Source organism: Populus alba, chromosome 17 (assembly GCF_005239225.2).
Source record: "Populus alba chromosome 17, ASM523922v2, whole genome shotgun sequence".
NCBI classification, from domain to species: Eukaryota; Viridiplantae; Streptophyta; class Magnoliopsida; order Malpighiales; family Salicaceae; genus Populus; species Populus alba.
In genome coordinates this window covers 11713239-11740777 of record NC_133300.1, presented here as the reverse complement: position 1 = coordinate 11740777, position 27539 = coordinate 11713239, and the positions used below count along the sequence as shown (strand labels likewise).

The 27539-nt window shown below is 36.6% G+C and overlaps 3 protein-coding genes and 1 long non-coding RNA gene across 4 annotated transcripts; 3 read left to right on the top strand and 1 right to left on the bottom strand.

Moving 5' to 3' along the window:
* Window positions 1-786: 786 nt before the first annotated feature.
* LOC118031849 (uncharacterized) lies at window positions 787-3127 on the top strand. The gene has a single exon (XM_035036347.2). The coding sequence runs from the start codon at window positions 917-919 to the stop codon at window positions 2942-2944; it is 2028 nt and encodes a 675-aa protein (XP_034892238.1). The 5' UTR covers window positions 787-916; the 3' UTR covers window positions 2945-3127.
* Window positions 3128-7757: 4630 nt separating this feature from the next.
* Window positions 7758-14230, top strand: LOC118031885 (retrovirus-related Pol polyprotein from transposon RE2). Its single transcript, XM_073405542.1, has 11 exons — window positions 7758-7811; window positions 8110-8196; window positions 8283-8375; window positions 8533-8730; window positions 8847-8992; window positions 9068-9215; window positions 9431-9529; window positions 10036-10355; window positions 10459-12112; window positions 12223-12613; window positions 12654-14230. The coding sequence occupies exons 1-11, from the start codon at window positions 7758-7760 to the stop codon at window positions 14228-14230; spliced, it is 4767 nt and encodes a 1588-aa protein (XP_073261643.1).
* A 213-nt stretch (window positions 14231-14443) lies between these two features.
* Window positions 14444-14996, top strand: LOC140954828 (uncharacterized). The gene is made up of 3 exons (XR_012168338.1): window positions 14444-14512; window positions 14606-14684; window positions 14783-14996. It is a non-coding gene; the product is annotated as an uncharacterized lncRNA (long non-coding RNA).
* Window positions 14997-23306: 8310 nt separating this feature from the next.
* Window positions 23307-25080, bottom strand: LOC118031884 (probable pectate lyase 19). Its single transcript, XM_035036404.1, has 4 exons — window positions 24890-25080; window positions 23963-24665; window positions 23619-23861; window positions 23307-23528 (listed from the first exon to the last, which is right to left on the bottom strand). The coding sequence occupies exons 1-4, from the start codon at window positions 25078-25080 to the stop codon at window positions 23307-23309; spliced, it is 1359 nt and encodes a 452-aa protein (XP_034892295.1).
* Window positions 25081-27539: the final 2459 nt, after the last annotated feature.

The window sequence follows — 27539 nt, the reverse complement described above, 5'->3', positions numbered from 1 at the left end:
TGACCGGTTTGATTCGATATTATAAGTTTAAAACTGAAAAAACAGAACCGAACTAAACCAAAATTAAAAAAAAGCCGAGCCAAACTAGAAAAAATTAAGCCAAACTGATCTAAACCAGTTTGAACTAGTTTTTATTTTAAAAAATGATTCGAACCAAACTTTCAGTTTTTTGTTTTTTTTTTTTTTAAATTTTGGTTTTGTTTTTTTTTTTTTAATAAAAAATAAAACCAAATCGAAAATGATCACCCCTAACCAGAGGATAACATCATCTTATAAATTAAAATCTTTAATCACTTAAATTAAAAAATTATATATTTTGAATATCTATCTATAATTATATATAAAAGATAAACTAGAAAATTATAGAAAAAATAAAATTGGAAAAATATTTATTTTAAATAAAAAAAATTAGAAAAACATAATAATACAAAATAGACAAATAAAAATAAAAATAAAAATAAAAAAATAAAAATTTAAAAAATATCTATTTTTTTAAAAAAACTTCAACATCAAAAAGGAATTCATCTTTAAATTAATTTTAAAAAAAAATTAATTTTTTTTAAAAAACTGCCCGATCGCAGCTCCAAATAGTCAAATACCCTTAAGAGTGGCTAGAACCTCTCACTCCGTCATCTTTAAGAGTGTTGGGTAATATAATTGAAACTTAATTTTTTAAATGTGTAAATATAAAAATAAAAATTATATATATATATATATATATATTTTTTTTTTTGAATAAAAAATATTTTAAAATACAATTTCTTTCGATTTCCCAAACAGGAACTAAAGTTCTCCATTGACTCGAAACCTACTCGCTCAAAATCTGAAATGACCTGCTTCTACTAAGATACCTCAAACCCTCTTCATCGCTCCTCCATCAAACACTACCACTTCTCACTTCCTCTGCTCCATCAAAATGCCCACCACCACCACTACCCTCCTCCTCCTCCTCCTCCTCCTCCTCCTAATCCACCTCACCATCACAACTCCATCCCCAATCCCAGGCCTAGACACTTTCCTCTCTCAACGGTCCGCCGTAGACCCTCTTTCCACCAAAGATTCCTTCCCCTCCCTCCCTTCTTCCCTCAAAAAATCACTCTCCCTCTCTTCCCCTCACCCTCACATCCCTTCCTTAATCTCCTCCCTTCTCTCCCTTACCCTCCCCCTTTCCCTCCACATCCGTCTCGTCGGATCCTCCTTCCCTTCTGACTCCTCCTCCCTCCTCCAATCCTTCCTCTCCACTGCCCACATCTCTGACCACTTCCACGTCATCACCACCGACTCCCACCGTCTTTCCATCAAGCATTCCCCCCACCTTGAAATTTCCCACGCGGGCTCCACCCTTTCATCTCGCCTTTCCGAAGCCCTTAAATCTTCCATTTCCGAAAGTACATCTTCCCTCCGATCACCTCTCCTTTCCATCCCTTACAACACAGTTGATCGGATTATCAAGCAAGATTTTGATAGAGAAAAACCTGTGCAAGGGGTTTATGTTTATTTGATTAATCTGGGTTCGCAATCAAAGAACTATGCGTATAGTTATTCAGAAGGGGATCCGTCTCCTGGGTTTACTAAATGCTTAGGAACCATTTGGACTGGTAAAGAGAGGTATCTTTGGATTGATCTATCTGCTGGTCCTGTCGATTACGGACCGGCTATATCTGGAGATGGGGTTTTACCTAGAGGTGAATTTCACCCTCTTACAGCAATGCACGGGCGACCCAAGTCACATAAGGCATTGTTAGCGGACTTGGCATCGTTGATTTGGAATGCTTATCAGGTATTACTTGTGCCCTCTTTGAGAATTCCTGTGCATTTTGAGAATTCTTTGATTGTTGAGTTTATACATATTTATGCGTCTGGAAGTGGTAAGGATTTGAGTGGGTTGGATTGGAAGGAGATTGAGAAGACGTTTATGGATGAGGCTAATGAAGGTGGGTTGTTGTTGGGGAATCAGAATTTGGCGTTTAGGAATTATGAAGTGAATTATGATCAGTGTTCAATTTGCTCGTTTGCGATTTCTAGGTCGATTAATTCCTATACTTCTAGGTTCTTGTTTGACAATTATACTTTGATTGTGAGTGAATATTTGGACTCAAAGAGATTGCATCAGATATTGTCTGATTCTGCTGAGGAGTTTAGGAGGGTGGCAGGGACCCCGGAGGAGGATTTTAGTAGAGTGCTGCCTGTCTATGTGTTTGATTTGGATTACAATACACTGCTGATGCTTGATCGGTATCATCAATCTGTTGCGTTTAGGGATATGGTTATTGCAGTGAGGACAAAGACTACACAGACTGTGAGTGATTATAGCTGCAATGGTCGTCACATGTTTACGCACACTAGGGTACTTGAGAGACCGCTTGTTGGTTCAATTCTACAGAGTATGTGGGGAGTGTCACCAACCCATTTGTCTTGGAGCCCAAGGCATAATAATACTTTGGTGGATTATACTTGGAGTGTTGGACAAACTCCATTTGGGCCTTTCTCAGAGATTTCGTCTCTGTCATTCGTGCAGAAAGATGCAGCTCGTAGAAATGTGCTGTTGACATCGTTGAATTACAGTATAACTAGTGTTGTTGATGTTCTTGAATCCATTTTAGCACATGGCGGGGACAGGAAACTCCTTAAACAGAGTCAGCATGTTCAGTTCATTCAGAGATGGAACCTGTTCAAGTACAAGCTGGACAAAGCAATTTCTGCAATGTCACATATGGACTTTGACATGGCTTTGTATTACTTGAGGTCCTCTGACCACGACATGTATGCCATTCACTCTCTGGTTTACCATGCATCCCAGGAATTGGAGGCATCGCTTGTTTGTTTCAAGGACCCACCATTTCCATGGGGTTCAGTGTCTATGTCCGCAGTAGTTTTCTTTGCTCTTGTTTATGTTTACTCTAAACGAGAGAGACTTTTTAAAAATAAAAGAAAGCAGTTTTGAGGCTCTCTAGAGGAATAGAATTTTGTATCATGTGAACACAATACAACAAACCTATTTCTTTGAGGGGTACATCTGAAGGTTTGGAATTAATTTTCACTTTCCATAAATGCTAGCTACAATTGAAGTTGATATAGCAGTGAATCTGTAATTCCACGACGTCTTTAGATATATGACTTTTTCACATTTTGCTGCTTCCTTGTTCCCTTCTTTTTTCTTAGTACATTGACTATCAAGGAGAATGGGACCATCTATGCACTAGAAATTCAGGGGAGCTGACTTTTATTTGCAACATTTCTGAAAGTTATATTTTGATTCATGCTCATTATTGAACTTGTTTTGAATTAACATAAAACACTTCTGATGTCTATAACAGTTAGGCATTAGGGCACAACTTCCAGATCCAGGCATGCTGAAAGCTTATAAAAGTTAGAGACAACTGTTCTGGGCTACTTTTAAAGTATTGAAAAACTAAACCCATGGTTTCAAAACCTAGATGATTTGATTGCCACACGAGCTGACACACATTTGAGATAATTAAGTTGGTGGGTAATACACCCAAACTTTAGTACATGTCTATGCACGTTCATTTGCAATGATTTGATTTGCGAGTCTTGCACTCAGGCAATTTGGTTATTTTGCAAGTTGAAATTGGTGCTTACAGAATGATGGGTGATATATTAATGTAAGTTACATGGAGTGGAGTGTAGGCTTGGGGACCTGCATGTTATTTCAAGTGGCATAAAGAAGCAATGGCAAGTTGCATGTTGTTTTGTCCAACAGAATAACAGATCCATTTGTGTTTCAGTAATTTGGAATGTGGTTTGGGTGTTAGGTTTCAAGTTTTATTTTAGCTTTCCTAGTATTTGTTGGAGTATTGCGAAGCTTTTGCATTTTCAGCTTTCAGTAGTCTTTATTAGAATTTTATCTGACTAATTTAAAGTGAGTGGCAAATCTTGGAGATTGACCTCCTTTTAGGGTTTTTGATGCAAAACTTGGATGAGTTTACCTCTCCATGCTTTCAAGTAGGAGTCCAACCTTTGAGCAATGGTGGGGTTTCTGAGGCAATTGGAGCTTTGGAGGCCTATACTGTTTTTGGAAAAGAGAAGATTGATGATGGAGGACGAGGAAAAAATTACCAAAACTAAATAGAATAGTAACCAAAATTCATCTATAAAAAAACAGTTAATCTCGAAGGGACCAAATCAAGAGAAACACTTGATCTTGAAAACAAAACGACAGAGACATTGTTTATATAAAAAATAAATAGCAACAACTTGTTGTTTGATTTGTATGGTGTTTTTTTAAAATAGTTTTTTATTTGAAAATACATCAAAATAAATTTTTTAAAATTTTATTTTTTATTTTTTATTTTTAATATCATTATATAAATCATCAAAAAACATTAAAAAATAATCAATTTAATGTTTTTGAAAAGTACATAAAAGCAGAAGCAAACAACATGTCAAACACGCTATAAGAGTACTCACTCTGTGTTTTTTAGCGAGTGAAGATAATTGAGATTGATTATAGATTGAGGATTCAATTTATTGATCGACGATTAAGTTCTATTTAGAATTGGAGTTTTTAGCCGTTAATGTTAACAAATGTTGCAATATAATTAGAGTTTTAGCATATACAACTACTAATTAGAGTTTTAGCACATACAACTACTAAAAAGATCAAACAAGTGAATGAGATTATAACATTCATATTTTCTAAAGATAGATTGTATATGTTTTATATTTTATGTGAACCTTGATCTTAATAATATTATAAATATGTCATTTAATAGTTGAAAACAATAGCAAGCTCTATATACACAATTTCTTTACAAGTTTTTGCTTCATGTCACTTATTGCAACATGTAGCTTTCCTATACAAACCTTTTTTTTTTTTAATCTTTATTAATTTATCTTTTGACACCTTTATCTCTTAACTTGTTGAATCAAGTTAAGAATTCCACACTTTATGTGATTCTTGTTGAACCAAGTTAAGAATTTCACATTTCGTGTGATTTGCAAGGCTATTGCCTACTTTCACTTGAAATGAAGTTTCTAAGTATAGTCTTTTTTTTATTGAAAGAAATGAATGAATAATAGGTAACATATTAATTGAAGAATCAATTGATTGATTAATAAATTAGCATGTCGAGTAGGACCAATTTGTTTAAAGATGAACAAATTATAATCAATCGATCAACAAATTAACACACTTAGTGTGAATAACTTATTAAAATAATAAAAATTAGTAATCATAAAATTTTTTGTTGGTAAAAACAAGGTTATAATGACCAACAATCAACTGGTCTGAGCAATTGATATAGGCCATTCACCTAGATATGAAGAGTTCGAAAACAACTCATAAACATATAGGCTAATGGAGTAGCTTTTATCAAGTGTTCCATGTGATGACTTTACAACATCTAATTCCCTATATCAACATATCAACAAATAACCGCACCTAGAAACAACTACATTCTATTAATATAGTTAACAACGCTGCCACTTTTCCCCATGTATTAACCAATTACTGGTGGGTATGTTTGTGTTTTCATGCCTCTAGCATAGCCTCTTGGTTATCCTTTTTTTTAGGTGGGAGATGATGGCATGATCAGATGATAACAATTAGTTTGGCCAAACTCCAATTAGTTAGAAATGACTCCTTCTAAAGGTACATTGTTTTATCAGAACTTAAATTTATCTAGATGGAGATGAAAAATACAACTAAATAATTTATTACTAGTTTTAGCCGTAAATGATGGATAATGGACACTATTTAAGTATCCTGCTTGAGAAGTACATTAAAAAAAAAATAAACTTTAAAGGAATTGATGGCCCTCACAAGTGATGAAGCATGTGGTTTAATTGATTGCAAAGCAAATAACCTTACTAGAGCTTGACATGTTGTAAATCCCTTTAAAAAAAGGGTGCCATTAGAAATGCGAATACAAGTGATGCATGATTGTTTTCAACTCATGCACTCATGCAACCATTGTGTTTAGTTGTCACCGTTAAGTTTGAATTCATGAGCAGACTGTTAGTAATGAGTTAGATACATATCGTTTTGGCATGTAAGTACGCCTACGACATCACAAGAAAGAGAACATACATATCGTTTTGGCATGCCCTGAGGTGGTCACAAGATAGTTAAATAGAATTCCCATGATTGACACTTTATAGGTGAACTTCATATTTGGATTCTGGACACGGTTTTAAGATAAGCTTTTAATATAATGAGTGAGGGGGGGGGGGAGAAAGGGATCAGGCTTAGTTTCATCTGTTTTGTCAGGATGCAAGTAAACACATTATTTCTGATCAATGAGCTAAGACCAGACCTACAGATGATGAAAGAAGAGAATTTACAGAGAACATGGATGTTATTTAAGCACTTGTGGGTCAGCTAATTGACTGAAAGGTATAAAAACGAGCACATTGACATCCTTGCCATTCCATCGGTTCATTTTTGTCTAGTCATTATAAGACGAACTGGAGCTCTCTTTCTTTCAACCCTAGGCTGTATTTGTTAGAAGAGTAAACAAATGGAATATCTCCAATTCCATCATAAAATATCGCACCATATTCATCATCACTACTTGCCATTGGTTGGTTCCTTATCTCATTCCTGTTGGTGGGAGAAACCACTTGTGGTGGCTTTAGAACATTTAGAGGAGATAAAACACACGGTTTTATTTCAAAACAACAAGCTTACAAAATACAAACAAAACACTCTTAATACACACCCTCTCTTTCTCTCTAGTGTTTCTCTCTTCTCTTTCCCACACTTAATAATATAAACTTAACAACTTATTTATACATAAATTGATAGTAGGTGGTAGCAGTAGTGGTGGTGGTGGTGGTGGTGGTTAATAGTAGGTGGCAGCAGGTGGTGGTGGTTGATATTAGGTGGTAGTTGGTGGCTGCAGGTGGCTGATTGAGTTTACCACAACAAATTCCCTCTTTAAACTCAATCAAGGGATGTCATGCTAAGTATGAACTTCAATCTGATGAATATTTCTCCCTTCAATGGCTTTGTAAATATATCTGTAACTTGATCATTTGTTTTGCAGGATATCGGTTCAACTTCTTTGTTCTTCACATGCTCTCAGATAAAATGATGACGTGTATCGATGTGTTTACTTTTTTAATGATACACTGGATTCTTGGCTAATGCAATCGCTGATCGATTATCAATATAAATCTTTGTAGGACTTTTTTGAGGAAATCTTAAAAACTTCAGCATATTCCTTAACCATATTAAATGACATACAACTAAGTTGGCAGCAACATACTCAGCTTCACAGCTTGATAACATTACTATCGATTGCTTCTTGGATGACCATGTGAAAGATGTGTCTCCCATGAAAAAGACAAATCCAGTTGTGCTTTTCCTTTCATCCAGATCTCTACCCCAATCACTATCGAGTAGCCAACAAGATTAAGTTTTTACTTGAGGTATAAAACATACCTTCATTTATTGTTCCTTTAATGTAGCAAAGAATTCTCTTGGCTGCATTCAAGTGAGACTGGTCTGGTGTCTCTATATATTGTTGATAAGTCCAACTCCGTAGAGTATATCCGGTCTGGTACATGTCAAGTACCTTAAGCTTCCTACTAAGCTTTTGAAGTAAGTTGGATCAACATTTCCAACTTTACTCTTTCTCAATTCTACTCCATTCTTAACTGGAGTTGATACCGGATTGCAGCTTTCCATCTTGAATCTTTCAAGAATATCTTTGGCGTAACCGCTTTGGGATACAAAAATCCCTTTTTCTTTCTGCGTTACTTCTAAGCCAAGAAAATATATCATTAGACCAATGTCTGTCATCTCAAACTCCTGTACCATGCTTTTCTTGAAGTTTTCAAACATGGTAGGATTGTTGCTAGTGAATATCAAGTCATCAACATATAGACACGCAAATAATATACTGCCATCTGCTTCTTTCTTCACATATATTGCGTGTTCATATGGACATTTTACAAATTCATTGTTTTGAAAATACCTGTCAATTATGGTATTCCAAGCACGCGGAGCTTTCTTTAAACCGTAGAGGGCTTTCTTCAACTTGTATACTTTGCCTTCACGTGTTGGTGTGATTTCAATCCTTTTCATGGCAAACTGATGACTAATGGAATCTCATGCAAACTTGAATATTTTTTTTTGTGCAGTATAACCAACCACACACCTTTGTTGTTGTGACTCTTGATCCACCTATCCGCAAAGGGCAAACTCTGTATCCACATATCGTGTTACAGGTATTGTTGATTGTATTACATTTGAACATTAGTGTATTTTTTTGTTCATATGATTTGGCTACCATTCATTATTCTATTTTGTACAGTTCGACACTGACTTTGTAGTTCAAAGCAACTTGTCAATGAGTGAAGATCTTTTGTACACAAAGTACAAGGACAAGTTGGAACCATCCTATAAGGTAGTGACCCAGTTACATTCTGATGTGATTATGCTTCACGTGTTATTCATTTTCTTTTCTTCTTTTTTCAGAAGGTAATAGCATCTGTTGCGACATAGTTGATGAATTAATCTTAGGATATAAGTTATATAAAATTTGTTTGTGTTGTGGATAATAGGGGCTTATTCATGAAGTGTTCACCACTATAATGCGTGGATTGTCTGCTGCCAAAGTTACTAGACCAGGAAAATTCCGTAGTTGTCAAGATGGTTATGCTGTGAAATCATCATTGAAAGCTGAAGATGGAGTCTTGTACCCACTCGAAAAGAGCTTCTTCTTCTTACCCAAACCTCCGACACTCATTCTTCACGAGGAGGTATAGTTCAGCAAACTATAATGTGTTCCTGATTTGTTCATAAACATGCATATGATATACTCCAAATGGATTTTGACATGTTTATTTTAATTCTTCTTCCTGTTTCTTCATACAAGATTGACTATGTGGAATTTGAGAGGCATGCTGCTGGTGGCTCAAATATGCATTACTTTGATCTTCTTAGAAGACTTAAAACAGAACAAGAGCATCTTTTTCGGAACATCCAGAGGAATGAATATCATAATCTTTTTTACTTCATAAGGTTGGTGTGTTATCACCTAACAGTTTGAGTCTACTTTCCATTTTTAATGGCTTTACCTTTCATTTAAACATGCAGTGGGAAGGGCTTGAAAATTATGAACCTGGGAGAAATGCAAACCACAAAAGGAGTGGCTGCTGTTCTTCAGAATGATGGCGATGATGCTGTCGATCCACATCTTGCACACATTATGCATGAAGCTGGTGATGATGAGAGTGATGACGAGGCAAGTTCTTTTATTTTCTTATAATTTTATGCTGCATTTCCCGCAAGCTTATGGCTGCTGAATTTTAATTGGTAGGGTTAATTTCATATATATAGATAGCATTTTCTGCACCCATCTTGTTTCCATTATCTTTCCCACAGTTTTTTGCGTCTCCATCCTGTTTGAGATCTAATTTTACGTTTATGCAACGAAATCTAAGCATGGTGATGTTGCAGGATGAAGATTTTGTTGCTGGGAAGGATGATGGAGGTTCTCCTACAGATGACTCTGGAGACGGAGAATCTGATGCCAGTGAAAGTGGTGATGAGAAAGAGGCAAGCCCTTCAATTCACTCTTCCTTCATGCTCTATTGAAGAGAATTTGATATATGGTCATCTGCTTGAATGTATATCCATTGAATGGCCAACAAAAAAAGATTTTAAAAGGGAGGCTTCATCTTCAAAGGCAACTACGAAGAGGAAAAGCAGAGATGGAGAGGAAAGCCAAAAGAAGAGGAAACCGAAGAAGAAGAATGATAAACCATCACTGGAAGAGACGGTTACGTAGCCAAGGAGTTAGTTACAATTAGTTACATATAACATAAAGTCAGTTATCAAAGTCAGTTAAGTTAGTTAAGCCAACTGTTCTGGCAGTTATTCTTCTTCTGTTATTTACGGTTGCTTGTAACAGACTCTATCACAAGAGTTGTATATATATGTGATCAATCTCTGCATAATCTATTATTGAAATAGAGATTAATATTCTTCTCAAAATCTTTCTTGGTATCAGAGCTTGAAGCTCTCCTTATTCTTTTTCTGCCATGGCTTCTGTAAATCATCAGTCTTCGTCTACCTCTGCAATTCCAGTTGGCTCTGGACAAAGCACTACACTGGCACCCAATTCCACTCACCAAATGCTCAACCATACACTGCCTGTGAAGTTTGATCGATCAAACTATGTCCTGTGGAGATCTCAGATTGATAATGTCATCTTTGCCAATGGTTTTGAGGACTTCATCGATGGCACTGCCATCTGTCCAGAGAAAGAGTTAAGCCCAGGATTGCTTAATCCATCTTTTGTCGCTTGGAGAAGACAAGATCGAACAATTCTTAGCTGGATATATTCATCACTTACACCAACTATCATGGCACAAATCATTGGGTATAATACATCTCATGCTGCCTGGACTGCTTTGGAGAAAACTTTTTCGTCTTCTTCAAAAGCCAGAATTATGCAACTACGACTGAAACTACAATCCATGAAGAAAAGGATCTTCGTCCATGATAGATTACATCATGAAGGTTAAAGGAGCTGCAGATAATCTAGCAGCCATTGGAGAACCTGTTCAAGAACAAGATCAGGTAATGAATCTTCTTGCAGGTCTTGGTTCTGACTACAATGCAGTAGTCACTGCCATCAACATTAGAGATGACAAGATCTCTATTGAAACAGTCCATAGTATGCTACTAGCGTTTGAGCATCGACTTGAGCAACAAAGCTCACTTGATCATGCTTCTTTTATGACTGCCTGTTATGCCTCCTCCTCTAACAATAGAGGTGGTGGACGAAAATTCTTTGGTAACCGAGGATACAGTCAGAACTCCAACACCAACAACTACACCAACAACGGACGTAGTCGTGGAGTCAGGTATGGTTATACTGGGAAACAGAATTCAACCAATTCTGATAAGCCACAGTGTCAGTTGTGTGGCAAGTTTGGTCATACTGTTCATGTTTGTTATCATCGTTTTGATATCTCGTATCAAAACTCACAAAACAGTAATACTGCTTCTTTGAATACTGGAAGTCAAAATAATATACCAGCCATGGTTGCATCCTCACATAATCCTGCCGATGATGACTGGTATCTCGACTCTGGAGCAAGTCACCATCTGGCTCAGAATGAAGGAACTCTCACCAATTCTGCTCCTTACACAGGCAAAGACAAAGTCACAGTTGGTAATGGTAAGCATCTAACCATCTCCAACACTGGTTCCCACCGGCTAGTCTCTCATTCTCATTCTTTTCAACTCAGAAAAGTGTTTCATGTTCCATTTATCTTAGCCAACCTGATAAGTGTTGCTAAGTTTTGCTCAGACAATAATGCCTTAATTGAGTTTCGGGCCAATACTTTTACTGTGAAGGACCTGCATTCGAAGAAGGTGCTAGCACAAGGCAGGCTTGAGAATGGACTCTACAGATTTCCAGTACTGCATAGAAACAAAAAAATGGCATATGTTGGCACTCGTAATCTTTCCACCATTCATCCCCATAGACTCAGTCTAGTTCATAATAAAATGGAACTTTGGCATCACAGGCTAGGCCACGCTGCTGCAGACATTGTAACTCAAGTAATGCAAAGCTGTAATGTTTCTTGTGAAAGGAATAAAACTACCATCTGTTCTTCTATTTGTCCTTCTTGTCAAATGGGCAAAAGTCACAGGTTACCTACATCTCTTTCACTCTCTCGTGCTTCCAAACCTTTGGAACTAATTCACACTGATATTTGGGGTCCTGCCATGCTCAAGTCTACGTCCAGGGCAAGGTATTTCATCCTTTTTCTTGATGATTATTCACGATATACATGGTTCTACCCTCTGCAAACCAAGGATCAAGCTCTGCAAATTTTCAAACAGTTCAAACTCCTTGTAGAAAATCAGTTTGATGCAACTATCAAATGTCTCCAATCTGACAATGGAGGTGAGTATCGAACGTTTGTGACTTTTCTTCAACAGTCTGGCATCTTGCATCGATTCTCTTGTCCTTACACTTCAACTCAGAATGGGAGAGTAGAGAGGAAGCACCGGCATGTTGTGGAAATTGGGTTGGCCCTCCTAGGTCATGCCTCTTTACTAATGAAGTTCTGGCAATATGCTTTCCAATCAGCCACTTTTCTCATCAACAGGATGCCAAGCAAGGTATTGGACAATGTCTCCCCGTATCACGTTCTGTTTCATAAAATTCCTGAGTACAAATCCTTCAGAGTGTTTGGCTGCCTGTGTTACCCTTTCATTCGCCCTTATAACAGTCACAAGTTGCAATACAGCTTCAATGTATCTTTCTTGGGTACAACTTCCAAAACAAAGGCTATTTGTGCCTTGATTCTCTAACTGAACGTGTATATGTTACACCCCACGTTGTCTTTGATGAAACCAAATTTCTTCACCCCACACCTCCTCCTCTCACAGATTCACCAGCCGAGGTCTTCACCCTTGCTATATTGCCCTTCTCCAGTACCTTACCTCCAAACACCATTCCCTCACCACCACAGCCTCCTTTACCTTTTCAAAGCAACAATACACAGTTTATGAGTAGTTCTGTATCTACTCCTATATCTCATTCTGGATCTGCATCCATTGCTGAGGATCAGGATACTGCTTCTGTCCCAGCTCCACGAATGACCACCAGATTGATGCATGGTATAATCTATTTTTGATCTATCTGCTACAAAACTCTCAGAACCATCATCTCTTAGTCAGGCCCTCAAAGATTCAAACTGGATTCAAGCTATGGATGTTGAGATTGCTGCTCTACATAAAAACCACACTTGGGACCTTGTTGACCAGCCTGCTGACATTAATATAATCGGTTGCAAGTGGGTGTATAAGCTGAAGTACAAGCCTGATGGGAGCATAGCCAGATACAAAGCCAGGCTTGTGGCTAAAGGCTATCATCAAACTCTTGGACTCGACTATTTTGAAACTTTTAGTCCGGTTGTTAAAGCATCTACTATTCGTATCATCTTAACTGTTGCCATCAGTTTTCAGTGGGAAATTCGTCAACTTGATGTTCACAACGCATTTCTCAATGGTGAGTTAGAGGAGCTGGTTTATATGACTCAACCTCCAGGGTATGTCAATCCTCAGTCTCCCACCAAAGTCTGTAAATTGAGGAAAGCGTTATATGGCTTGAAACAAGCTCCACGAGCTTGGTTTCAACGACTTAGCTCCACTCTTCTACAATGGGGATTTCATCATTCTAGAACTGACAGCTCAATGTTTCTTCATTTTGATGCATCTACAACACTGATCGTCCTTATCTATGTGGATGATATTCTCATCACAGGGAGCTCTTCTCATCAGATTTCTTCCCTCATTACTAAGCTTGATTCTGTTTTTGCTTTACGAGACTTGGGGCAGCTTTCCTATTTTTTGGGCATCAAAGTTTCTTATCTTGCAGGTTCTATGCATCTAAGCCAAACTAAGTACACCTCTGACTTACTGCATCGCACAGCAATGTTTCACACCAAATCTGCCAAAACTCCTGGCGCTGTTGGGCAACATTTGTCCAAGTTTGATGGTGCTCCTTTGGAAGAGGTCACTCAGTATCGTAGTATAGTAGGTGCTCTTCAGTACCTTACTATTACTAGACCCGACATTGCTTTTGCTGTGAATAAAGCCTGCCAGTTCATGCAACAACCAACCACAGCTCACTGGCTCTCTGTCAAACGAATCCTTCGCTATCTCAAAGGCACGTTGCATGATGGCTTGTTGCTCCGTCCTTCACCTCATCTGACAATTGAAGGTTTCACAGATGCAGATTGGGGTGCTCAACCTGATGATCGCCGCAGTGCGAGTGGTTATCTCGTCTATTTAGGGGACAATCTAGTGTCCTGGTCCTCCACCAAACAAAAGGTAGTTTCTCGCAGTAGTGCTGAATCTGAGTATCGCGGACTGGTTTTAGCTGCTGCAGAAATCATATGGATACAGGCCCTCCTCCAAGAACTCTGTGTTTCTACTCCTGCTATTCCTCTCCTTTGGTATGATAATATCAGTGCTTATCACCTAGCGAAGAATCCTGTTTTCCATGCACGAACGAAGCACATTGAAATTGATCTCCACTTCATTCGTGATCAAGTTCTCAAAGGCAAATTACAACTGCAGTTTGTCCCTACTGAAGACCAGCCAGCTGATTTACTAACTAAACACCTCACAAGTGAAAGGTTCTTGTTCCTCAAATCTCAATTATGCCTTGTTCCCAGACCCTTTCACTTGCGGGGGGATGATAAACCATCACTGGAAGAGACGGTTACGTAGCCAAGGAGTTAGTTATAATTAGTTACATATAACAGAAAGTCAGTTATCAAAGTCAGTTAAGTTAGTTAAGCCAACTGTTCTGGCAGTTATTCTTCTTCTGTTATTTACGGTTGCTTGTAACAAACTCTATCACAAGAGTTGTATATATATGTGATCAATCTCTGCATAATCTATTATTGAAATAGAGATTAATATTCTTCTCAAAATCTTTCTAAGAAGGATCCTAATGCACCAAAGAGGTCGAAATCTGCTTACGTGTTCTTCTCGCAAATGGAAAGGGAGGTGGGTTAATTGCTGTTCCATTGTAATTTCTGGTTAGGATTTGTTCATTGCTTGTTATGGGGATGCTAACTATATTATTGTGATTGACAAAAGAATGTGAGGAAGAGTAACCCAGGAATTGTGTTCGGGGAGATTACCGAAGCACTTGCAGACAAGTGGAATGCCATGTCAGGTCTGCATTCTTTTCAGTTCTCACTAATTTGTGGAGATTCCATTATCTTTTACGACAAGAATATTTCACCATTTGGGTTTTTACCTGTTTGAATGCAGCGGAGGAGAAGGAACCGTACAAAGAAATCTAACACTCAATTCTAGGTCTCCAAGGTGCCTTGTTTGTTGCAGCTCTTTGCATTAAAGCAAATAGTGGTCTGTTGCGGAGCTGCTCATTAGAGATGGCAGGAGCTGGATTTTGCTCCATAAATATCTCAATCCATTTCTCGCTTCTGAGATCAGCCCAGTTGGATAGGGTTCAGAGGAGTTGTTTCTCCACCCGGCAAGTATCGAATCCATCCTTGGGTTTTTTTGCAAATATTTTTTTTATTTTTTTTTTAAAAAACTAAAATCTGAAAACTTTAGACAATAAAATACATTTTCATTTGGATAAATTATAAAATTATCCAAAAATAGTGTTTAAACTTCGAATTCATGTGTAAAACTATAAAATTCCAATTTATAAATTATGAGATCGAAGTTCACATATTATATTGAAAAACAAAATTAGAACTCCACAAAATATAAAAGGATGTAAAGAAAATAAGTTAAAAAAAACCTGGCGGGAGGGGGAGAAAATTGAAAGGCAACTATGCAAAATGAAGACATGCTTGGATTGGCTCAAGGATTGAACATGTCTGTAGATCAATATACAGAGAGATTTCATGATTTGACCGTTCGGAGCCAGATTATAGAGACTGATCAACAAACTCTTGCTCACTATCTAAAGGGGCTACGAGGAGATATTAGGAAGGACATGTATGTTGCCAGGCTGTTTGCAGTAGATGAAGCTTACCAACTTGCATTGCAAGATAGAGAAGAAACATTCAACAGAAGTAAATCAGTGAAAGAATGGCGTGGTATGAGTAGGCCTACACCGGTGCAAAATAATGTGAAGGGTAGCATGAACAATGTCAAAACTTATGGTGATCTGAATAAACCCAAAGTAGGCACTGAGGGTCCGCAGTGTTATAAGTGCAGAGGATATGGGCATTTTGCTGCAGTATGCCCTACAAAGGAGAAGAAGATTATGCATGCTTTTGAATTAAATCCTGAAGTAGCACCTGAATCATCTATTGGAAGACCAAGACACGGTAGAAGACAGTGAAGAAATGGAAAGAAGAGAGGGTGCAGGCTTCTGATTTACCTATTTGCGTGGTCCACAGAATGCTTTCCAATCACGCTACTCCAACAACACAAGTGGAAGATGATTGGAGACGAACTAACATTTTTCATACTCGAGTTGCACACAAGGGCAAGGCACTCAATGTGATAATTGACAACGGCAGTGGACTTAATGTCATATCTACTGAAGCTGTGGAGAAACTGAGGTTACATAAGGAAAAGCACCCTGCCCCATACAACATTAGTTGGATCACTGACAACCATCCTGTTATGATACAACATCGTTGTTTAATACAATTTTCTTTGGGCATTCACTTTGAAGATGAAGTCTGGTGTGATGTGCTTCCCATGACAGTATATCATTTACTCTTGGGCAGACCTTGGCTATTTGATAGAAGGGTGAATTACGATGGGTATGACAATACTTATTCATTAAAAGTCAAGAATAAAAACTTGGTGTTGGAGCCCTTGCCCATCAGAGAATTTCAACAAAATTCAACCATGATACTGTCACTCCAGAAGTTTCAACAAGCTTTACTTGAAACTCCGGTTATGTTCATACTGGTTTGCAAAGCTGTGGTGGAGAGAATGCAACAAACAGTGGATGTCTTACCTATTACTCTTCAACAACTATTGCAGCAGTTTACAGAAGTTTTCCCAGAAGAGCTTCCTTCCCAATTACCACAGTTACGTGACATACAACATGCAATTGATTTGGTTCCAAGCTCTACTCTACCAAATCTTCCTTATTATCGGATGAGCCCAACTGAACACCAGGAGTTACAGCAGCAGATACATGATCTTATCAACAAAGGTTTCATCAGGGAAAACTTAAGTCCCTGTGCAGTACCAGCCCTACTCACCCCAAAAAAAGATGGAAGTTGGAGAATGTGCATTGACAGTAGAGCTATCAACAAGATCACAGTTAAGTATTGCTTTCCAATCCCACGACTAGATGATTTGCTTGACCAACTAGGGGGTGCCAAGATCTTTTCTAAACTAGACTTAAGAAGTGGCTATCATCAGATACGCATAAGGCCCGGGGATGAGTGGAAGACAACTTTTAAAACAAAAAAAGGGTTGTATGAATGGCTTGTGATGCCTTTTGGTTTAACCAATGCACCAAGCACCTTCATGAGGGTAATGACCCAGATGTTAAAGCCATTTTTGGGCAAGTTTGTTGTAGTATATTTTGATGACATACTCATTTTTAGTCATAATATTGAAGAACATATTGATCACTTAAAACAAATTCTGTTGGTGCTTCAGCAAGGGCAATTTTATGCCAACCGCAGCAAGTGCTCTTTTCTTCAATCCAAAATAAATTTCCTAGGCTTTGTAATCTCTCAACAAGGAGTAGAAGCAGATCCTGAGAAGGTTAAAGCAATCACACAGTGGCCAGAACCTCAATCTTTTTCTGAAGTCAGGAGCTTCCATGGCCTAGCTACCTTTTATCGCAAATTCATCAAAGCTTTCAGCACTATCATGGCTCCCATTACAGAATGCCTGAAGGCCAAAAGCTTTAAATGGACTCCTGCCGCGACACGTGCTTTTAATGACATTAAGCAAAAGATGGCAAAGACCCCTGTTCTACAACTTCCAGATTTCTCTCAACTTTTTGAAGTTTCTTGTGATGCCTCTCATGTTGGTATTGGGGGGGTGCTAAGTCAAGCAGGGCATCCAATTGCATTCTTTAGCGAGAAATTGAATGAAACCAGGAGGAAGTATTCAGCATATGACCTGGAATTTTATGCGCTAGTGCAGACTTTGAAACACTAGAGATCTTACCTTATTCATCGTGAGTTTGTTCTTTTTACAGATCATGATTCACTAAAGTATCTGCAATCTCAAAACAAGTTAAGTGCCAAGCATGCTCGGTGGTTTAGCTATATGCAACAATTCAGTTTTGTTATTAAACACAAAACTGGACAAGAAAACAAGGTGGCAGATGCTTTTAGCCGCAGACCTCATCCATTGCTGCTCCTCACAACAAATTCTTCAGGGATGGTTTCTATGAAGGATCACTATGACACTTATGCAGATTTTAAGGAAGTCTGGGAGTCCTTGCACAACAACCCTTCCATTACGGTTGCAGATTACACATTAATAGATGGATATTTGTTGAAGGGTGGTCGGATTTGTGTTCCTAAAGGATCTTTACGGGAGTTCATTATTCAGGAGCTACATGGAGGAGGAATGGCAGGTCATTTTGGGCAAGACAAGACATATTTTTTGGTTGCTGATCGTTTCTATTGGCCCAACATGAGGAGGGACATCAACACTATTGTGAGCAGGTGCAGAATTTGTCAAATGAACAAGGGTGGTAAACACAACACTGGCTTGTACACACCATTACCAATTCCACAGAGACCTTGGGTTGATTTGAGTATGGACTTTGTACTTGGCCTTCCAAGAACTGCTCGAGGTAATGATTCTATCATGGTGGTGGTGGATCGATTTTCTAAAATGGCTCACTTTATTCCATGTCGTAAGACTTTTGATGCTTCCCATATTGCTTCACTGTTCTTAAAAGAAATTGTGCGTTTACATGGCGTTCCAGTCTCCATTGTATCTGACAGGGATGTTAAATTTGTTAGTTATTTTTGGAAGACTCTTTGGGCTAAGATGGGTACCAAACTCCTATTTTCCAGTGCCTTCCACCCACAGACGGATGGCCAAACTGAGGTTACCAACAGAAGCCTAGGTAATCTGCTCAGATGTTTAATTAATGAACATGCTGTGAGTTGGGATCTCATTTTACCACAGGCTGAATTTGCATACAACAATTCTGTCAACCGGACAACAGGCACCACACCATTTGAATTAGTTTATGGGCTAAAACCGAAGATTCCTACTGATGTTACTCCTTTACCTCTACCTCAAAAAGTTAGTGAAGCAGGAGTGGACTTTGCAGCCTTTATGTCGAGCCTACATGAAGAAGTTAAAAGCAAGATGGCAGAACAAGTTGTTAAATACGCTGCACAGGCTAACAAAAACAGGAGGGAGTTGCATTTTAAGGAGGGGGAATTGGTTTTGATCAGAGTGCGACCTGAAAGATTTCCCCCTGGAATGTATCACAAACTACACGCCAGGAAGATCGGTCCATTTAAGATCCTTAAGAAGTTGGGATCTAATGCTTATTTAATTGATTTACCGTCTGATTTCCAGTTCAGTCCAATTTTCAATATAGAAGACCTTACGGCTTATCAAGGTTGCATGTCTTCTCAAGAATTACAGGATTCCCCTTCAACAGTTCCGCAAGTTCAACCTGCACCAGAAATTGTTGACTCAATATTAACCCATCAATTTGTCTCTACCAGAAGGGGAGGTTACTATAAGTTTTTGGTAAAGTGGGCATCCAAGCCGAAATCAGAAGCAGTTTGGCTACAAGGTTCTGAAGTCCATCGTCTTAATCCTCAACTTTTTACAGATTATGTTGAGCATTACTTGCCTGAGGCAAGTTCCTGGGGAAGAGAGGAAATTGATGCAAATGAAAGGGACCAAGATTCTAGCAAGGAGCAATGTGTTGCAGCAGCTACAGATTTCACAGAGGCCAGAGGATTGAAATATTCTGTGCTCGCCAAAATTCCAACAATGCATGTTAATGTGAATGTTCCAGCAAAGTAGGTTGACAAGGAGGCAGTTAATTAATAATGGATGAAGATCACATTATACTTCCAAGTGGCAGGAGAAGTTAACTATAACTGTTTGTTCTTATCTTAGTTGGTAGTTATCTAGTAAATAACTGTATTATGTATTTTTATTTAATGAAGGTTGTAAGTCTGGATTAGAGAGATGTTAATGAAAGTTCTTTGTATTTGGTGTGATTCCAAAAATGAGAGTGATTCTCTTGAGTGGTGTGAGGCTACTTGTTTTCTATTCCTTGTAATCTTTATTTTCTGCAATAAAAACGTCAGACTTCTTCCCTTTGTTAATTCTCTCTTTCTGCTATCTTCTCTACTAAAATCCAAAATTAGTAAACCTGGTTCTTCTTGATTTTCATTTGACATTACTTATTCATGCTTTTAAAGTCATCCTAAGTCTTATTCTCTAGTTGTATTATCTTAAGAAATACATATTAAAAATTTTAAATTTTATTTTGATTCCTTGTTACTATTTTAAACTTAATATTAAAATTAAAATATCATTTCAATTACTGAAATATTATTTTAGGCTTTTCATTCATGGTATTCTAACATTGCTACTTGGTCTCGTTTTGTCATCTAAGATAGTCCGATGCAATCTTCTGACATATGATGTAGGGTGTTGTAACTTTTTTTTACCCTTGTGTCTTTGAACTCTTTTCAGAAAATACAAAAATATAAAAAATACATTTTATTAAAAAATTTATTAAATTTTTGTAAATAAATTATTTGATAAACTTTTTAATACTTTTTCGGATTTTTGCATATTTTATTTTAGTTTCAAGCAAGAAAAAAAAATGATGAAGAGAAAAATATTAGAAAGAAAATGAGAGAATAAACAATGTATGCGAGTTAGGATATTCTTGACCTATTTTGTCTTAATCTAATTATACATTTAGATTTTTTCTAAAATCAAACCAAACACCCTAAGTAAGGTGTTGCCCTAAGAGTTTTCCTATAAATTCATCAATTATATAAAATAAGGAAAACAAACCTAAGAATACAAAAAAAAAACCACTCATCCTTCCATCTTTCTCAAAAAATTCCAGCCACCCAAGCACCTAAAAAACCCCCCAAAACCACTTTTAATCCTCTCATAAATACCTTTAAAACACTCTTCTATTATTATTATTATTATTATTATTAAACTATACAAAGTCTAATATAAAAAGAACTATAAAGCCTTAAGGTTGTAAAACCAAAGTTTATGAATATATAAATATTAGATTAGTGAGTAATAATATTTAGTTTATTTTAATAAGGCATGCCAAACATAAGGAAGTTTTTTTAAAAAACCTAGAGTTCATACAAATTTTAATCTATAAGCATGCAAAAACATAACTAATTGCAAACATGCTTTCAACACAAAAATAATAATAGAATACTAGCATGTATAATAAGCATATATTAAAACTCGCAATTTATATAAAATAAAAAAAAATAACCTAACATGTATATTAATAATAAAATTAATTATGCTTAAATTAAAAAAAAAATAGTATTTACTTGTTAAAGCACTTTAAAATAATTAATCTTTTATTATTGTCAAGAATGAATCCTTTATCTTTAAATTAGCTTTATTGCTCCTTATTTCTGCAACTATGATATTTTAATATGTCTTTCAAGATTCAAACACCATTACATTGATTTAGATGCACTTTTAAATTATATATCTTTCTTTTTCTATGTGATGTGATTCCCCCAAATATCTTTTATGTAGTCTATTTATAACTCTTATCTACTTATCTTTTTATCATAAATTGTTTCTCCTTATGTATATCTTTTTTTATCCTATCTCCCATTCTCTTTATCCCCTCTCACAATTGTACATAACTTAAACTTCCATGTTTAAATTTTTTTTCCTTTTTTTAATCATCATTTAACTTCTCAATTTTTTTTTTTGAAATTTGACTTAAATAGAGGGTAAAAATAGGTAAAGATACATTGTACAATAAATACATGTGTTAGACATGTTCCAAAGAAACTATAAGCAATTCATACCAATTTATTTTTATAAAGTTTGATATTCTCATTCTCGAAATAAAACAAAGAAAAGCATAAGTTAGTTGTCTTAAAATATAAAGCTTGTTGTTATAAAATTAATAGTTAAACTATATTTCTATTTAAATTCATAATTAAAATCAAATATATTAAAATAATTAAAATTCTTCTCATTAAATAGAACCATTTGACACAAATATCAACTATTTTGGTTGTTGGAATCGATGTCAACGATATTTTTCATTTTCTAACACTGGAATCCGATGACCTCTCTCTTTCATTTTTCAACGAGGGACTAAAAAATAACAAAAATAAAATTTTATAGAAAAATTGAATTGGAAAAATATTGAGGTATTGAAATTATATAATTTGTGTAATTTTTAAAGTTTGAGGACCAAAATGTATTTTTTCCAAAACTTCTAGCACATCATCCATGTTTAACACCTTTTTCATTTTGATCCCTTTTCTTTCATTTTCATCATTGACCAAGAAATCAACAACAATTGACTTTGAATTAAGATGAAATCAAACAATAAACTTTGAGGACCAAAATGAATTCTTGAAAAATGCTTAGTGTCATCCACATTAAATTGTGAAGGGATGCATAGTGCCAGCTTCACAGTTAAATACACATGCATTTTAGATTATAAGCAACTAATTATGAATTCTTTGGCAGGCCCACGCGACTAGGCTCTTAGTTATTTTATTGCACATAAAACAAACGACATGTTATCTACCTTAATTTTTTTAAAAGTAAATCAGACGACATTTCATCTAATCTTACCCAAATTTACCAAAAAAAATCAGGGCCTAAGTTTGTTTTACCCAAAAACCGTTTTTCAATCATTTTTAACACAAAACACTTATAAAACACCTTAAAAACCATGATAAACCTATCTATGACCTAAAAAAAACCAAAACACCATCCTAAAAACCGAAATCAACCCAAGATTAGATCTTTTTTTTTCATGAAATTTAAAGGTAAAAAAAATCTATTATAAATTTTCCTCATAAAAAAAACCCATTTGATATAAAAATAGTCTGTTTTGGTAACCTAAATTGGTGTCAATGAAATGTTTATATCTCTACTGCAGGAATTTGACGATCTTTTACTCTCCTCTCTCAACCAAGAACTAAAAAATAACAAAAATGAACTTTTATACCAAAATTAAATTGGAGTACAGAAATTGTATAATTTGTGTAATTTTTAAAGTTTAAGGACTAAGAAACTTTTTCATTTTGGTCCCTTTTTTCTTATTTTCATCATTGACTAAGAAACCAACATCAGTTGACTTTGAATTAGGATGAAGTCAAACAATAAAACTTTGAAAACCAAATTGAATTCTTGAAAAAAAATTGAGGATTAAATAAATTTTTTTTTTTTTTTTTTGCATAGTCTTTAAAAACATATATGAGAAGATAAACAATGAGATTATACTAATCGAAAAACTATGCCTTTTAATTTTATTGATAGTCATGTTCTCCCTCTCTCTGGGTTTTTTTTTTTTTTTTGGTGGTATGTTTCTCCGTTTAAAAACAACATATAGACGACGTACATACACAGCGCAGCGTAGCGCTTACATGATGAAAAAAATAAAATCAGCCAGAAAAGAAGAGGGAATTAATTAAACCCATCCATTTTTCACTTCCTGACAGATCTAAAAGGCACGAACAAGCAGCAGCAGCAGCATCATGATCAAAAGATAAATAAATAAATTGAAAAACAACAAGAAAAGCAACGTTAAAATAGTTCTCATTCACATATCCTTGGTGGTTAAGTTGAAGGGTTCCACAGGTGGTAGGAAATTAATCTCTTAACATTTTCTACCCGATTTGCAATCAAGTGCCCCAGCAAAGAGTGTCATCCTTGTAGCAAGGGAACCGGGTTTGGCTGTGATCATGAACTTCTTATGAGGTCTCTTGGTTCTAGGTTTGCCTGATTCAATGAAGAAGGCTCCATTCATCATTAGATCATTCTCCGATCTCCATGTCCATGTTTTCCATTCAGACTCCGGCGCATAGTCCCTCTTCGTCACCTGCGCATATTGCAGAAGTAGGCTCCATTCATCATTAGATCATTAGATATCAATATTAAAATTGAAACTGTATGATTAGTTAACACTTACCTGTTTCAGATGAAGTTCAGGTGGTGCAATGAAGCGGTTACCCTGGCTGATAATGGTAGGGTGTTTGCTACCACCAATAGCATACATGCGCCAGTGAGTGTAGTCATTGTTAACAACGTGGAAGAAACCCCATCGGCATCTTGGCATTCTCTGTACCAGTCCCTGACCAAAATGGTTGAACGCAACGGTGACTTGCATAAGCTCATCGCCTGAGAAGCTGTCACTTGCACCCAACAAGATGGCCTGCATGCATGCACTCGCGCATCAGTTTCAATATCATGAAATCATCACATGATCTGCATTGATTGATTAATTAAAAAGATCATCATCGATAGCTAGCTTACATCATTGTGGTGGGTGAAGTGGGAATTTGAAATGGTTATTGCTGTGGATCCCATAATCGCATCAATGAGACCATCGGTGCAGCGAGACATGGAAACGTGATCGATCCAAATATTGCTGGATCCGAAGATGGAAATTCCATCTCCATCACTGTTGGTCCTGATCCCATAGTGCTCCACAGAATCCCTAATATTGCCACCGCTAGTAGCAACAATGTGATGGATCCGAATTCCATGAATGATTACGTTCTGGATGAATTGTATTGTGATTCCAGCACCATAAGCAATGTGTATATGGTGTCCACGCCCATCAATCGTCTTATGGCTAGTCATAATCAGCTCTTTCGACAACCTAATGTTCATGTTCTTTGAAAATATGATCCACAATGGCCCCTTTTGGATCACAGCATGTCGCAAAGTCCCTGGTTTTGGGTTCATGACATCGTCGTCCGAATTTTCAGTCACCACATATACCCTTCCTTTCAATCCTCCAGTTGTCCTACGCCCAAAACCAAGTGCACATTTTGCCAGACGCTTACGGTTTCTTGCCCAGTTCCTCCTGCACCTCCAGCACTTGTCAATTGGGTTCGTCACCTTACATGGACCTCGGTATTTTTTCTTTCCTTGCTTCAGGTTCCTTCTAGTGCTATTTGCGAGCAGTTCAAAGCCAGCATCATCACCATCATCATCCAAGTCCACAAGAGTGCTGTTCGCGCTCCCAAAATCATCAACAATGTCCGGTTTTAAACTGCTGTTTCTTGCAAGAGCGTATCTGCATGCCCCGATGAAAAAAATTGTAACAATCAGCTTTATATATATGGTGTGCGCGTGTCCAAAAAAAAAAAAAACATAGAAAGAGAGAAATGTCATGGCATTGTGTGATATTTATTATCAATTAATGAAATGGAGAAAAGGATGTTGAGGATTCACTTGTTAACTTCGAAGTTAAAATCATCGGTTGCATCTTCTGGGTTGGGTATGTAGGAGTTCAAGGTCACTTTCTTTGCTTCCTCTGCTCGTTTTTGCCACACTTCGTCGAAAAAGGCAATGTCTGCCAACAGCCCAGGAATCAATGTCGCAAGAGTAATAGCAAAGATCAGCCTGGCCTTACCCACTGCCATTTTGCTTTGTATGTATAATTGAAAGTTTACAGGTTATGACCGAAAGTGGTATTCGACCTAGGTCCGTAATAGGTCAAGGTCTACGGTTGAACCGGATGGCGCGGTGGGTTCGCAAGTTCTTGTATGGGTTCAGACCGAACTAGACCAGAAAAAATGGAACCTACGTGAATCTTCAAGTTATCTGCATGTCTTGGTTTTGGCTTTATGAATAGAACACTTAAGTTTGAGGTTGTGGGCATGCTTAAATACTACCCGAAGACGTTGAGCATCTAAAATTAGAAGCGTAGAGAATGGAAAACCACATTCTAATAACGGTTGACAGAACAGCAGAACAACAAAAATTAAGCACCAAGGAGAATTAATGGTCTAAAATCACACCCCTTATTAATGCCAACCTGCAAGCCATCTTTCTTTTCTTCTTTTCTTGACTCCTTTTTTCCCCTTTATTAGTTTATTTTTATCAGATATATATATAACCTGCTGTCACAATATTCATGCATGAGGCATCATCTCCTTGTAAGTTGCTCGAGTTAATAGAGAAACAATCTGCATCCCCGGCTCCTTAAGACATCCATCCTGTAAACACGTCTTAATTACACACACATTGAGCAATGATCGATTAATTAGTTATACTGCATTCTCTAGCTATATATAGCCGTAGCATTTGTTATGAACTACGACGACTATAAGAATTCTAGCTAATATATTCGCCATGCATGCATCAAAAGCCTTTAAGAAATCATGTCAGTAATATATTACGTACGCAATGCTAGCTTGATAACTAAATTCTTGTGCGTGCTTGTCTTTTGTTTAGAAATTAAGCTACGACCTGCTGCCTTGACACAAATCTGCGTCAAATATGACAGTCTCAGTAGCGACCCAGAAGAAAATCCAGAAACATGGAGGTCCATTCAGAGTCTAGCATGGTTGCAAAAGGAAAGGGACCTGGGTCAACTGAGCCACTTAAATTATTGACTCAAGGTCTAAGAGAAGTAAAAGCATTAGAAGGGTTCAACGTATAGAATCTATATAGGAGATGTAACAGCCAGCTTTAGCAGAAACTAAACTAAGCACAGCGTAAGCGGCATTGGCACTTTTCATGGAGGAAAAGAAAGCAAACGTACTAACTAAGCTTTACCTCAGTTAGTTTCTCTGATGATTGCTTTAAGAAAAGGTTAACGCAGCCCTTTCGATAAAGCTATACCAGTCCACAAAACAAGGACAACACATAGCTAGGCAATAAACATAGATGTCTGGAGAGATTTTTCAATTCATTTTGCGTAGTAATTTATACAATATAATTCATGTTAATCTGCCTTAATTATTTCTAAATACATACATATAATATATTCTTTACCAAGTCTGAAAACGTACTTTCCTTAATTCAGTTTGCATCACAGTGCAGCAACTAATGATTCTTCCACATGCTCCTTGAAGGCCTTTTCTTTTTTAACAGGAAAACAATGCAAGTGCAAAATTACAGTAAGGCGCATTCCTAATATCACACAGAATCTCAAGAATATTGCAAATGTTATTGAATAAAAATATATATAAAAGGATCGCTATCCCCTAAATTGCTTGCTCTGATTAGTTGGAACACACACGCACACACTTGGCTATACACGTCAAAAAAAAACTCCATGATCATTTGCAGACGAAAAGTGAAAAAGCTAGCTAGCAAACAGCATAATCTTAACGTGCATAGACTTTACTTAGGGAAGGAGAGATGTCTAGCCAAAGCTTGCACGACTCTAGGCGGGCATCGGGGTGTATGATAACTAAATGTAGAAACGTGATGCACAATTATATAAATTATATATTAAAGATTTATTTAGTAGCTTGATATTTTGGGATAAGATGATTTTTTAATATGGTATTGGAGTCTTGTTGATTAAGTGGTTATGAATTTAAATATTATCATTTTATTTTATTTGTTAAAAAATTAAAAATAAAATAATTTGCCTAATTTGAGTCCGAATTAAGCATGCAGCTGCTGGTATGCTGCTGTGATGAAGAAGGTGAAGCAATAATTAGCCTTTCCTGATGTTTAGACCATAACATTTAACAAGTTATATAAAAAGAACTCCCTGAATTTAAGAGATTTTCAGGCAAATATATAATTATATGCGGGAAATTATCAATAAATATTACAACTTGATAGTATATAATATGAAGAAATTAAGAGTCTGATAAAAGAAAAGAAATATTTCAGGGCTTAAAATTGTTGGTATTTAGCAAAAGCCGCATTAGATCCTTTTTGCCAATCATTTAAGCCAAAGTATAATAATGTACGGAATTCTTAGCAAGTCTCCACCAGGCATGTTATATATATATATATATATATATATATTCACCATTACTTTTGTGCCAAGACAGCCATGGATGGATGGCACAAGGATGCATATGAAGTATTGGCAAAATTTCTGGTAAAAAAGACAACATGAAGAAAGAGACGATGT

Coding starts and splice junctions, on each gene's coding strand:
- LOC118031885 (XM_073405542.1), top strand. CDS start 7,758: ATGTCTGTCATCTCAAACTCCTGTACCATGCTTTTCTTGAAGTTTTCA. Junction 8,197..8,282: donor ATCCACATATCGTGTTACAG/GTATTGTTGATT, acceptor TATTTTGTACAG/TTCGACACTGACTTTGTAGT. Junction 9,216..9,430: donor ATGATGAGAGTGATGACGAG/GCAAGTTCTTTT, acceptor GTGATGTTGCAG/GATGAAGATTTTGTTGCTGG.
- LOC118031849 (XM_035036347.2), top strand. CDS start 917: ATGCCCACCACCACCACTACCCTCCTCCTCCTCCTCCTCCTCCTCCTC.
- LOC118031884 (XM_035036404.1), bottom strand. CDS start 25,080: ATGGCAGTGGGTAAGGCCAGGCTGATCTTTGCTATTACTCTTGCGACA. Junction 24,666..24,889: donor TTTAACTTCGAAGTTAACAA/GTGAATCCTCAA, acceptor GAGCGCGAACAG/CACTCTTGTGGACTTGGATG. Junction 23,529..23,618: donor CTGAACTTCATCTGAAACAG/GTAAGTGTTAAC, acceptor CAATATGCGCAG/GTGACGAAGAGGGACTATGC.